General features: G+C 42.4%; 1 protein-coding gene across 1 annotated transcript; it reads left to right on the forward strand.

Annotated features, from left to right (window-relative positions):
* Positions 1–6757: 6757 nt before the first annotated feature.
* On the forward strand, positions 6758–11791 carry NUCKS1 (nuclear casein kinase and cyclin dependent kinase substrate 1; the record flags this gene model as incomplete). The annotated part of the gene is made up of 7 exons (XM_029962492.1): positions 6758–6815; positions 7842–7947; positions 9103–9158; positions 9491–9643; positions 9802–9954; positions 10400–10549; positions 11127–11791. Coding segments are annotated over 7 exons (876 nt in total), but the record flags the coding sequence as incomplete, so codon positions are not given.
* Positions 11792–12457: the final 666 nt, after the last annotated feature.

Genomic DNA, 12457 nt, shown 5'->3' on the forward strand with positions numbered 1-12457 from the left:
CAGAGGTAGGTGTGGTGGTCGTGTCTGTAGCTGAGCGGTGCTGGGCCTCGAGGAGCTGCCGGGGGTGGGCTGAGCTGGCGGTGGGATCTGCAGCACGGGGGAATTGGTGCCCCTGGAACGGCTGGAGCTGCGGCCAGGAGGGTTTAAGTGGGATCTCAGGGAAAGGTTCTTCCCCCAGAGGGTGGTCGGGCACTGACCAGGCTCCCCAGGGCAGTGGGCACAGCCCCAAGGCTGCCAGAGCTCCAGGAGGGTTTGGACAACGCTCTCAGGGACAGGGTGGGATTTTGGGGTGTCTGTGCGGGGTCAGGGGTTGGACTGGGTGATCCTTGTGGGTCCCTTCCAGCTCGGCACATTCTGTATGAATTCTGTGATTTTGTGAACTTGCCTTGTCGCTGAAAGTTTACTGGGGGGGGAGGAGTGTCTTCCTTTTTACTCTTCTCTGCAAAGAGAGTGAACTTGTGATTTTAGAGAGTGAATTTGCGATTTAAGTTGTTTTTATAGAAAAGGAAAGAGGTTTCTCAAGGTGCTCTCCTGATGCTCTGAAATTATTTCATTCTCAGGGTACTTCAGTGACTGGTTGTGTTTTCATTCCCAGTAAGCCTGGTCTGGAGTGTGGATGTGTGGATATTTTGGATATTCTAAATAATAATTAATTGTGGCTATGATACACATATATATTTATGGATGATATACTTGATGTTTAAGTGACATCTCTAAAATGTGAGAATTTAAAAAGTAGGTGGAAACCAGGGTTACTTTGCTAAGTAGGGAAGTGATTGGTGGTACAATTGTTTCATAGCTCGTTTTTTTGACCAACAGTGTCTTCCTGCATGGAGAGGGAAGGGCAGATGAAGCTCCCTTGGGGAGTTGTCTGGGATCCAAAAGGTGCATTAATGGCACTGTGTGCACCCTGCTCTGAAACATCAGGTTTTGGCCTTTTGCAGGGCAGGATGTTGTGCTGGATGGACCAGTGGTCTGACCCTGAGTGGCAATGCCCCTGTGCCCAAATCAGTGGTGGTGTCACTCTGCTGCTTGAGGGGGACACTTCAAATGCTGGTGGTTCTCCTTCCAGCACTGGAGCCTTGCTAACAGGTCAGGGAAGGGCTGTGTCTCTAAAAGCAGAGCTTCTGAGCTTGCTGGTGTGAAAATAACTTTGCAGCAATTCCTAACAAATAATTGAAATAAACCTCCCCTATCCAGGCCTGCAGTGTTGTGAAAGGTTTGACTTGTCTCACCCTCAGCTGACAGGCCCAGGTCTCCAGGGAAATAAAGCACCAAAGTCCAGCAGGTTGTTGGGAGCACAAAACCTGTTGGCACGTGTCAGGAGGGATGTAACAGTCCTCTGTCTGCCTGTATTTAACAGCCCTTCCAGGGGGAAAAAGGTAAATATACAGGGGCTGCTACATTATATTTATTGCTGTACTCAGTATTAACTGGAGAACTCTGCTAATAGATATAAATCCATTAATAAATGAATTCTGAAATGGATTTTTTTCTGGCTGTCTCAGCTTGTGGTTGGTGATATGGCAGCCTGGTGAAAGGCTCTTCATCAGAGTGAGATTTAGTGTTGGAAAAGTTTTCCTCTGGTCAGTGTTCTTTGAACTAATTTATGATGTCTGCTGGTGTCTAGTGAATATATGCACCTCAAACAGTGAAGTTAATAAAATCCACCATATATCCCCAGTTTTTACTGCACTTGTCATGGAATGCTGCCTTAAAACTGAGTCTGGTTGTTGAAGTCAGTTCCTTAAAATTGTTAAGGAGTAGTAATAAAGTGCTGGTATTTACAGGCTTCCTGTGCCAAGTACTTTCTACACAATTAAATTTCACCTGGATGGATAATGATGGTATTTGCACTATTGTTATAAAAAGACAAGAAGTAGAAAGTAAAAGAACATGAAATTACTGAACCTCTGCATCTTGTGGGTACCTCACCTGAGAACTGCAAAGAGCACCTGGGGCTGGTGGTGACATTATATCCCAGAATATAAAATATTATAGGGATATAATAAATTAAATTAAATACTTCAAACCACTTTTTTATATACATCATCAATCAATTAATGTGTTTTAAGTCAGAATTTTGACTTTTAATGGAGTTTGCTTCTGCTTTTCCTCACTGGTCACTGCCACTTGCTGGTCCTTTCCTGGAGTCATTGCAAACTGAGATGCTGTGGGCAGGTATGGAAATCCCAGGGGTTTTTTGGTGATTCATTTTAAGATTAAAGCCAGTCAGGAATTGATCTCAGTGCTTCAAGGCTTTACATCCTTAATTTTCCTGGATTTGAACCCCAGTCTCCTGTTGGCACTGCAGTGGAAGGGTGAAATTTTACCAGCAGGAAGAAATATATTTATCTATTAAATATAACTTGTTGCCAGTGTTGTACTTGGGCAATTTAAAGCGTAAATGATTTGATTCTGGACAAACTTCCCCAGGAAGCAGGAAAGCAACAGTTCCTTGGGGACTGGCAGTTAATAAAACCTGAGTGATGCTGTGTGGGGGTCCAGAGATAGGTGTGGACACTTTGCAGATGAGTGAAAAGCTGATCTTTGCTCTCTCTCAGTCTAAGGAGAAACAGAGGGAAAGAAGAGGTACAAAAAAGATCAAAATCCTGGGGACAACACAGGTTGCAGAAGTGATTTGGGTGGGGGTTTGGGTTTGGTTCCCCCTCCCCTGCTCTGCACCAGAACACTTCTGTATTAAAAGCTTCTCAATTATAGTTTGATTCCACTGGAGAACAGGCACAAGGCTGCTGGAACTGTTGCTGCAGAAATCATTTAACTGATGGAGTTCCAAGTCGTGTGTATCCCTAAAAATTCTGTGGATACCATGAGCAGTGCCTGCTCTTACAGACATGGGGAGTTACAGCAGGCACAACCCCAAACACTGACCTCTGTAACTGGGCACCTCTGGTGGGTGAGCCCTGTCTGGGCATGGCTGTGCCCATTTTTACCCAGACTGACCCCACAGTGACACATTTTGGGTCCATCACTGTCACCACGTGCCAACTTCTGTTGGGGATTGTAAGTCCATGGTCATGGAAGGCCCAAATCCAGCACTGCTTTAAAAAATGACAGCCAGAAGTGTTTCTTGCAGGTATTTTTGTTTTCTGTGCATAAAAAAAGGTGCTTTTCATGGCAATATTTATTGACAGTGTTGACCTAAAAGGGGACAGACACCTTTGAGAATGAGAACCAGAAGGTGAAGCCCCACTGAGCCAGAGCTGCCCCAGCCCTGAGGGTGAGGCTGTAGCTTTGTTCACAAATGCTTGGTTTGATGGTTATATTGGTTAAATGCTGTGGATAAATGATGTACAGTAACCATTGAATCTCATTCACTTCCCTTGGAGTGTTGTATTAGAGGGTAGGTTGTTGCTTCTGCTGGTTATCATTTGACCTGAACATTCCTCGTCAGTGCAGGACGAGACTCAAAGCAGTGACTCGATCTTTGAAGGCTCCTTTTAGCACTGCTTTTCAGGAGTATGTGTTGTGGGTTTTTTTTTTTTAAAACTTGGACTTCATCTGTGGATTTTAATGCCTGCAGAAATACCTGGGGATCTAAGCATTCCCTTTAAAAAAACCCAGAATATTTCTCCCTGACTGTAGTGTCTGTTCTGATGTGTTGGTTTATGAAGACTGAGGCTTTAGGGACCTCACTAGCTGAAGATAAAATACTACTACACAACCCCTCAGTTTTGGAGGCATTTAGTGATCCTTTTACATGTTGACATTACTTCTCATAATTTCAAAATAGCTGTTTGGTCACCATCAAGTAGAGGTTGCAAGAATTACTCTGCATTTCTGAGTTGTATTTAAATTACTTATTACTTTGCCAAGTGCTTCCATCCCAACATGTTGATGACTTGCTAGATGAGTTGCTGTTTATTCCAAAAATACTGGACTGAGTATTATTAAAACTTATGCTCTTAGACCTCTCTCTGTACCTTTTGTCCCCCAGTTCCTTCACACACACACTTTAAATGTTAAGCTGAATTAGCAGGGAAGTTATCTTTAAATTTCAGTGCATATTTGAAGCCAGATTGAACAATACCCATCCCAGCTGTCCACTAGCCTGTCTTTTTATGCTCAGTCTAACTGGATTTAACAAAGAGTTTATTTTTATGTCTGGTTGCTTGCCTTCACATCTTCTAGATTTTGCTTGTGGCAAAGAACCTCTTCATTGACAGCACCAGCAATCCCTTTTTCTGGCTCTTGCAGTGAACTTACACAGTGTGTTTTTATCTCCTCGGTGTAAGAAACGTTGCAAACTCATAATTAATTATCAGTGCTGTTGACAGTTCTAAATAAAACCATCAGTTGATCCAAATGAGCTGAATGATGAGGATAAAGGGAGCAGAAGGGCAGGAGCAGGTTGGTTGGTGTCTCTGTGCCTCTGAGCTTCTCTGGTTCTGTTGGGACACAGCAGGTATTTATCAGTGCAGATATTCCTTCTTTATCCCCCCTCTCCTTGCCCTGCAAAATAAGATGGCACAAGGAAAGAGCCTTCTCTTCTGTTTGCTTCTGAAATAGTGATTTATGGGTTTTTTAATACAAATACCACAGCTGTTCACCAGGTAGGGGAAGCTGAGCAGGATTTACTTCCCAGCTGCAAACACAAGGGGCAGTGCTTGGAGAAAGGATGTTTTCCATGGGGACAGTGTTTTTGTTAATGTTTTAGCTGGCACTGTTGCATTTTCAGTACCTGATTTAATGTGTGTCTGACTGAAGGAACCAAAATGGAACTGAGCATGACCAACTTCCAATTTCCATCTTGTTTGTTAGATTAGAGGTGTCCAAAACTGTTGTTTCACAAAGCTGCTGCAACAGAATATGTGGAAATTTTGCCTTTTTTTTTTTTTTCCATTTATGCCTTTGGAGGGGGAAAAAAACCCCTGTAATATTTGGTACTTACTAAATAAGATGTTTGGTTTGGCGTAACTGCTCACTGGGATAAAAATCAGAGTTTTCCCACGTGAGGTGGGTCAGGAAGCAATATACCTGTTGGAATAGGAATGGAAATCCCTGGATGATGAGCCATAACAAGCCTTGCCAATCATTGTGTTCCTAAACTGGTGTTTTACCATGCTCAGGCTGGGAGTGAGTGAGCAGTGCTCTGCCCCACAGTGCTCTTGTACTTTGTCCCACTCACACGTGCTCTGAGGCTTGGATGGGATTCAGCCTGGAGAAATCCAACCACTGCTCCTGCCTGCCTTTTATTTGCCTATTTGATTTTTTTTGTTGTTGTTTGAGTTTTTGGGGTTTTTTTTCTTTTGAGAGATTGGTTTCATTTTTTTGCTGTATAATTGTTTTAAGAGTCTCGGTGTGGGGCTGAAATGGAATTTTGCTCTTTCCCCTTTGGAAGGCTGGTGCTGTAAGCCAGGAGTTAGAGGTACCTGTACAGGAGGGCAGCTCCAGATTGATTGGAAAGGGATCAGCAGCCAGAACAGTGATGATTTTGGGTGTCTTTCAGCCAAACAGTTTTATCAGCAGTGCCTGATGTTAATGCCAAGGTGCAGCTCACCCTGGGGCTGGATGTGAAGTTGCCCACTCGTGCCCTGCAGAGCAGGAGAGGGGAAGGGTGGATCCATGTGTGGATGGAGCTGCTCTTGCCTTCCCTTTGCAGTGCTCCTCAGGCCTGAGGTGCTGGGCAGGGCACTTCATCAGTGTTTTCCTGGCTTTTCGAGCTGTACAAGTGAGCTCACGGGATGATTCCTGGAAAATCAAATTTCTCCTTGGCTTGGGGCCAAAAGGCTTGTAAAAAGTGACTGTGGAGGGAGGGGTGTGGAAACCTCTGGGGCCTTTTCCAGCTGTGCCTCCTCCTCCCATTCCATGTGAGTGGTTACAGGAAGGGTTTGGAGCCTGAGTTTGGCTGAGACATTATCAGTTACCTCAAATATAATTCATTTATGTGTCTGTCTTGGTTCCCTCTAGTAGCTGCATTACAGGGCAGTTATGTCTTGTCAATAAAGCACTTGGGCCTTGATTGACAAGGTGCTGATAAAATAGCCACCAATTCCATACACTTCATTTAATTTTTGAGCTTTTCAGTAAGTTAGAGCAGCACATCTAATTTTCTTGACCAGTGAGGCTTCAGTGTCAGTAACAGCTGCTTGTGTAAATAACTAATTTTGTGTAGGACTGGCCATTGCATTTGCACTGTTCCTGACCCCTCAGTGCCTCTCTCACTTTGGCCAAAGAGCAGAGGAGGTGCTGATGAAGTCAAGAAATACAAAAAAACCCACAAATTGGGTGAAATGTGTGTCTGGGTTCCTTGTTGTGGCCAGTGATAGAGCTGAGCAGTGTCACAGCTCTGGCATCTTCCTCGTGGAACTCCTGGAAAAAACTCCCAGAAGCCCCAGTGAAACCTTTAAAAATGCTTTAGAAACGGGGATCACGTGGGAAAACAAACATTCCAGGAGAATTTCTGTGGGGTGTACTGAGCTGTGAGAAGCAGAAGTACAAACCAGAGCAGTTGAGAAATGTTTGTTAATGGTAATATTTGTGTACTTACCAAAAAGCTTTTTTTCAGACTCTGAGATTATAATCCAGACTATTATAATATCACTTCAGGAGAATGCTGGAATATACTGTGTGTTCACTTCTGACTTCAGAGGCTGATTATGAGAGTTTCCTTGGGATATTTTTGGGCTACAAATCCAGCACTGGAAGTGAGGATATGGCACTTCCTTGTTTCTTAGAGAAAGCTTTTGTATCTCTGTAATTACAAATTCCTAATTGATTTTTTTCCCCCCTGCTTTTTACCAGGAACAGGAAGGTGGTCGATTACTCCCAGTTTCAGGAATCAGATGATGCTGGTAAATGACTTTTTTTTTTTTTTCTTAACAGTATCATATTCTGGGGTAGAGCAGTTCATTATTGCCTTATGTATTAATTGTCTGTCTTTAACTCAAATTCTGAGGAGATCCTGCTCTTCACAGCCCAAACTGTTAATAAGTATTTGAAAATGTAATGATTTTCATATGTTTTGTATTAAACAAACAATGGTGATAGAAATCTTATTATTTAATGCTTGTATTGTTGTAGTGCCTTGAGGCTCTTGGCATAACTTCCTTCCTTGGTCTATATTATGTCCTGAATCTCCCTAATGCCCCTTTTTTTCTGCAGGAAAATATGTTTTCCATTTATTTTAGTGGACTCTAGTTGAGCCCATAATATCAGGCATTTTGAGGAATAGCATCTTAAAAAAAATATCATCTTTATGTTCTGTGTGAACTGAAGAAAATTTTCTGGGAGCCATATGGAATATGTTTTGAGTTCTTAGGAGACAGTACTGCTGTTTGTTTATCAGATTACACTGATAATTAATATGAAACAAATATGCCTGGTTCTTAATTGCAGCTCTGTTAATAAGGTATTGTGTAAGAGTTGTAAAAAGTTGTGCTGTAAACTCCTATATAATGCCATACTTTCCCCCACCATAGGACAGTAAATAGTGTTTGCTGTTAAAAGCATGGTGAAATATGTATGGGAGTTAATTTTTAATAGGTTTATATAATAACTGACTAGGTGTAAAACGAGATAATGTTTCCTCTTGTGAGGTTTTTATGTTTCTTAACACAGCATTTTTATTGTGCTTGTTGGCACCACAAAAGATAAATCACAAGTTTAAGGCAGGACTTTGCTTCTATAAAAATCTCCTTTGAAGCTTTGTGATCTTGTTTTGTTTGTTTGTTTTTATTTTTTTTTGTTTTTATTTTTTTTTTTCCGAAGGGCCCTCTTTTTGTTGTGCATGAAATGATCAGTTTAAGTTAGAGCTGAGGAAGGCAGTTTGCTGGCAAGTAGGAGTTTGATTCAAACCCCTTTTGTACTGTCCCGTCCAGATGAAGATTATGGAAGAGATTCAGGTCCCCCCTCCAAGAAAATCCGCTCGTCTCCCCGAGAGGCCAAAAATAAGAGGAGATCTGGGAAGAATTCTCAGGAGGACAGGTAAAAGAACCACTTCATGTCTTGGGAACGTGTTTCCCAAACCTTGTCCTGCCTGTGGGGAGCAGGATCCTGCACGAGGAGTGATTGAAGGTGGAATTCAAGTCCACGGGGTGAGACTGGGAGCTCTCGGGCTCAGAACTTGCATAACCAGCTTAGACAGTGAGCTGGTTCTTCCTTATCTGAGTAGACAGAGAAATCATGTGTGAAGCACTTGTCCCTGGTGCTTCATCACTAAAATAGCTTTCCAGAGCCAGGCAGTTGGAATGGGGAGGAATATGATCCGAGTTACAAAGGTTGGCAGCTGGGATGATTCTGCAGGTAAGTTGGTGGGGAGATGCAGTTCATTTTCCACGTTGGCATCCCTGGCCTTACAGGTGAAGTGGGATGGGGCAGGGGCCGTTTGTTAGTTTTGTGGTTCTTTTTTTCCTCATTTTGTTTAATTCATAAACCTGTCCTGATAAGCAAGTTGCTCCAGCAGTGTGGAAGGACTCAGTGCTCAGAGATACCTTCACTCTGCAGCAAACTTTCCCTCAGCTGGGTATCTTCCATTTCACACCAACTGTGGCCTCCAAATATTTGCCATAATTGCCACCTATTAAATCATTTATCTGTTTTCATGGCAGACATCAGCTTCAGGGGTGGAGGTTCTGCCAGCTGCTTCTTGTCCTTTTACCCCAAGGTGTCTTTTACTCTCCATCAGAGATCAGATCATTTGGACCAAACCTGTGCCAGTTCAGAGCTGTACAGCAACGTGCACAGAGTGGGATCTAAACAATGGCTATAAATCTATTCAGAATCAACCTTTATTCCCTTTATAGACTCAGCATATAAACCATCAAAATTCTAAATAAAATGGAAGCCATCTTGGTAGCTTTCAGAGTGAAGCTTTTTCACCTCACCCTGATTATTGCCTGGTTGGTTCACTTGGCACCATATAAGTTTATTATGTGATTGGGTTTGAACATTACCTTTCTAACTGTGATAACTGCACATGCACCAGAGGAATCCTGAAGTATAAGGTGGTAATGTCCAGGAAAAGTGCGTGTTCCCAGCCTAGACATCAGTTTGCTCTTCAAAAATCGTTATTTTCCACACAACAGTGACTGAAATCAAAGTTAGAACAGCAGGCAAACTTTGTGTGTCTCTCATTTTCAGTGAGGATTCAGAAGACAAAGATGTGAAGACTAAGAAAGATGATTCACACTCAGCAGGTAACTACATTTTACTGATACACCTTCAAAACAAGCAGTGTCTCTTCAAAACCAGTTAGTAAGAGTTGCAGGAGTAGGATTTGACAGAGTTCTGACTAGAAGAGCAGCACTTCTCCAATCCACTCACCTTAACTTGGATTCTGCCTCTCCTGCTGTTACTTCCCACCCTGGTTTGGGATAATGTGGGTTGGGTTTTTTTTTTTTGGTGTAATGTGGTGGTACTATAAAGTTTGTCTTCACAGGTGGATGGACTTGTTAATCTCTTCCCTGTAGTTTTCATCCATATCTCAGGATGATTCAAGAAACTTCATCTTGGTCCCTTTTCCTTCCAGATGAGGATTTTGGCAGTGAAGATGATGATATAGGAGCAGACGATGGCAAAGCTGACAGTGACTACGAGAGCTCTCAAAAAAGCAAAAAAGGAAAAAAGGCTAAACCAGACAAGAACAAGAGAGCAGCCTCCAAATCCAGGAAAAGGCCTGCAGGTAAAAAAAAAAAGGTTACTGGTGTAGTTGGGTGACTGCAGGAAGGTGTCAAATGTTATCAGTGAATGTCTTGATTTACTCTCTTGTGAATGACTTGCTGCCTCAGGACAGGGGCTCTGTGTTGTGTATCCATCCTAACCTGGTGGCTTTTGCTGCAGAGGACAGCGAGGATGAGAAGGAGGATCACAAAAACGTCCGTCAGCAGCGACAGGCGGCGTCCAAAGCGGCTTCCAAACAGCGGGAGATGCTCATGGATGACGTGGGGAGTGAGGAGGAAGAGCAGGAGGATGATGAGGCCCAGTTCCAGGAGAGTGAGTAAATGGGATTGAACTGGGTTTGGTAGCAGATGGGAGTTTATGGGTCTGGCCACAGAGCAAAAGGAATAATTTGCTTTTTGACCGTGACACCGAAGGCATCAATCGTCCTTCTTAGTGTTTTACTTTTTGCTGTCCAACAGACCAAGCTTTTAGGGTTTTCACATCTAGAATTTGTGCTCAGAGTTTGCAGATGCCTGTGTTTGTAAGCAGCCCTAAAGGGTTATTGTAAAGCTCTCACTGCTTCTTGCTGTCCCTCTGGTTTTAAGGCATTGATGCTCCTCTCAGGTGATGTAAAAACCAAGTCAAATGTTTTACCCCAGCAGACAATGGAAGCTCAGAGGGTCTCATCAGTCTGTGTCCTGTCTCACTGGCAGATCTGTCATCTTCTGCTCCCTTTCCTCTTTGCCCCAAAAAAACTTAAATTTCTTTATGCTTCCAGCAGATTCAGGAAGTGATGAAGACTTCCTCATGGAAGATGATGATGACAGTGATTATGGCAGTTCAAAAAAGAAGAATAAGAAGGTCTCCAAGAAATCCAAGCCAGAGAGGAAAGAAAAGAAAATGCCCAAGCCCAGGCTAAAGGCTACAGGTGAGTCAGTAGAGATCCACATAAATGTTGAAGGGCTAAAATGCCATGATTTAAAGCATAAATATGAAATAATAAGGTGACTTTAATTCTTACTTTAGGGATTGAATTTATCTTGTTGGTAAAAACTACATAGTATTCAAACCCTTCCCTGTTGAGGTGCTGCATTCTGACTTTTTCTGTCTTGTAGCCAAATAATACAATTTGTGGCTTTGTTTGGGACTCTGTGGTGTTTTCAGGCTGGAGGAAGGTGGGGAAATCTGAACCAAAGGAGAAGTGGCTGCATTTCTGCAGGAAGTTTGAAGTTTAATAGTGATGTATGTTCTGGTTTGACAAGGGCTGTGTTCATTCATGGTGTCACATCCAGTAATTAGTCAGGACCTGCAATGAAATAGCTTTAAAACCTCATTAGCTAATTTTCAGCTAATAGGGGGTGCAAAAAACAATCTGTGGGGTCAAAGCAAAATAAAAGCTGCTGCTGAAGGGACTTGTAAATCCTGTTTGTGTAACACCATGTGACTGTTTTGGGGGTTTTTTGCCTTTGCTGCTGCTAAGTTTTACAAGCTTTCTCTTGTTTCAGTGACCCCCAGTCCAGTGAAAGGCAAAGGGAAGGGAGGTCGTCCCACAGCCTCCAAGGCAACGAAAGAAAAGACCCCATCCCCCAAAGAAGAGGATGAAGAGCCTGAAAGCCCCCCAGAAAAGAAAAAATCAGCCAGCCCTCCACCAGAGAAGTCAGGGGATGAGGGATCTGAAGACGAAGCACCCTCTGGTGAAGATTAAAAAATGGCAGTTGAGGAAACCTTTGGTTAAAAAAAAAAAGAGAAAAAAAAAAAAGAAAAAGGAAAAGAAAAACATACTTAGGGGTAGAACACGGTTTTGGCTGTGGCTTGACTCATGGGCTTTGAATGCTGTCTTTACTTTCAGCTGTTTAATACAGTGTATCCTTTTTTAATAAGAGGAAACCCTTATACAGTAATATTTTGAAGTCAATGTTCTCTGTTGGCCATTCCGTTCTCCCTCCCCCACCAAATCTGAAAGCCATTTGAGACAAATTAACAGACCATTAAATATATTTTTTTTTCAAGGGATATTGCAGTTGTGAAGCAATAAGGTTTGAGGACTGATATGTGGAAACCATACTTAAAAAATCCTTAAGTAGAACAGATTTTTTTCCCAGTGCTGGTAAGAGTTGTTTAAAACTATTATTCTGTATTTGAATATATGGAGAAAAAAAAAAAAAAAAAAGAACCTATGCTTTAACAGACTTTTGTTGAGACAAGTTCACTCTCAGAAAAAATGTAGTTGATATAATTCCAGTGGAGGAAAAGGAGGCACAGGGAAGAAACCTGTGTTTCTTGGATTCAGGCACGTTTTTCATGGAAAGCAATCAAGAGACCCAGAGATGGTCCAGTGTCTTTGATTTAGAAAAGACCCTCCAATTAGGATGGGAGATTTTTTTTTTTTTTTGTCTTTGCTGGATAAAAAAAACCTCTTCTGCTGTAGGCAAATTGCAGCCCATTCTCTACAAACCCAGATGTACAACTTACAAGCTTCCCACATCCATTAACTCCACTTGATTTCTTCAGGGTTGGCTGTAGATGGGCAGAACAAGGAAGAGAAATTGCAAACAGCTTTTAAAACCGGTTTCCATTTGGTTATTGTGGAAAATATACATCTTTAGAGTTTTTTTCCAAGGAGAAAAAAAACCAAATAAATTAACGGATAGTGTAAAAAACTTAAAATTCTTTAGGTTTTGGGGCGAGGGATGTCTGTGTGTAAATGTGAAGCAAAGGATTCTGCAGTGCTCTGGTCAGTCTCGGATCCCATGAGTCAGGCTTTAGTGTTTCTCTTCTCTCCCTCCATCTGTCCTCAGAAAAGCTCCAGGGATCCCTCAGCCCTTTCCAGCCGCAG

This window comes from Manacus vitellinus, unplaced genomic scaffold, assembly GCF_001715985.3.
Source record: "Manacus vitellinus isolate BGI_N305 unplaced genomic scaffold, ASM171598v3 scaffold_47_pilon, whole genome shotgun sequence".
Classification (NCBI taxonomy): domain Eukaryota; kingdom Metazoa; phylum Chordata; class Aves; order Passeriformes; family Pipridae; genus Manacus; species Manacus vitellinus.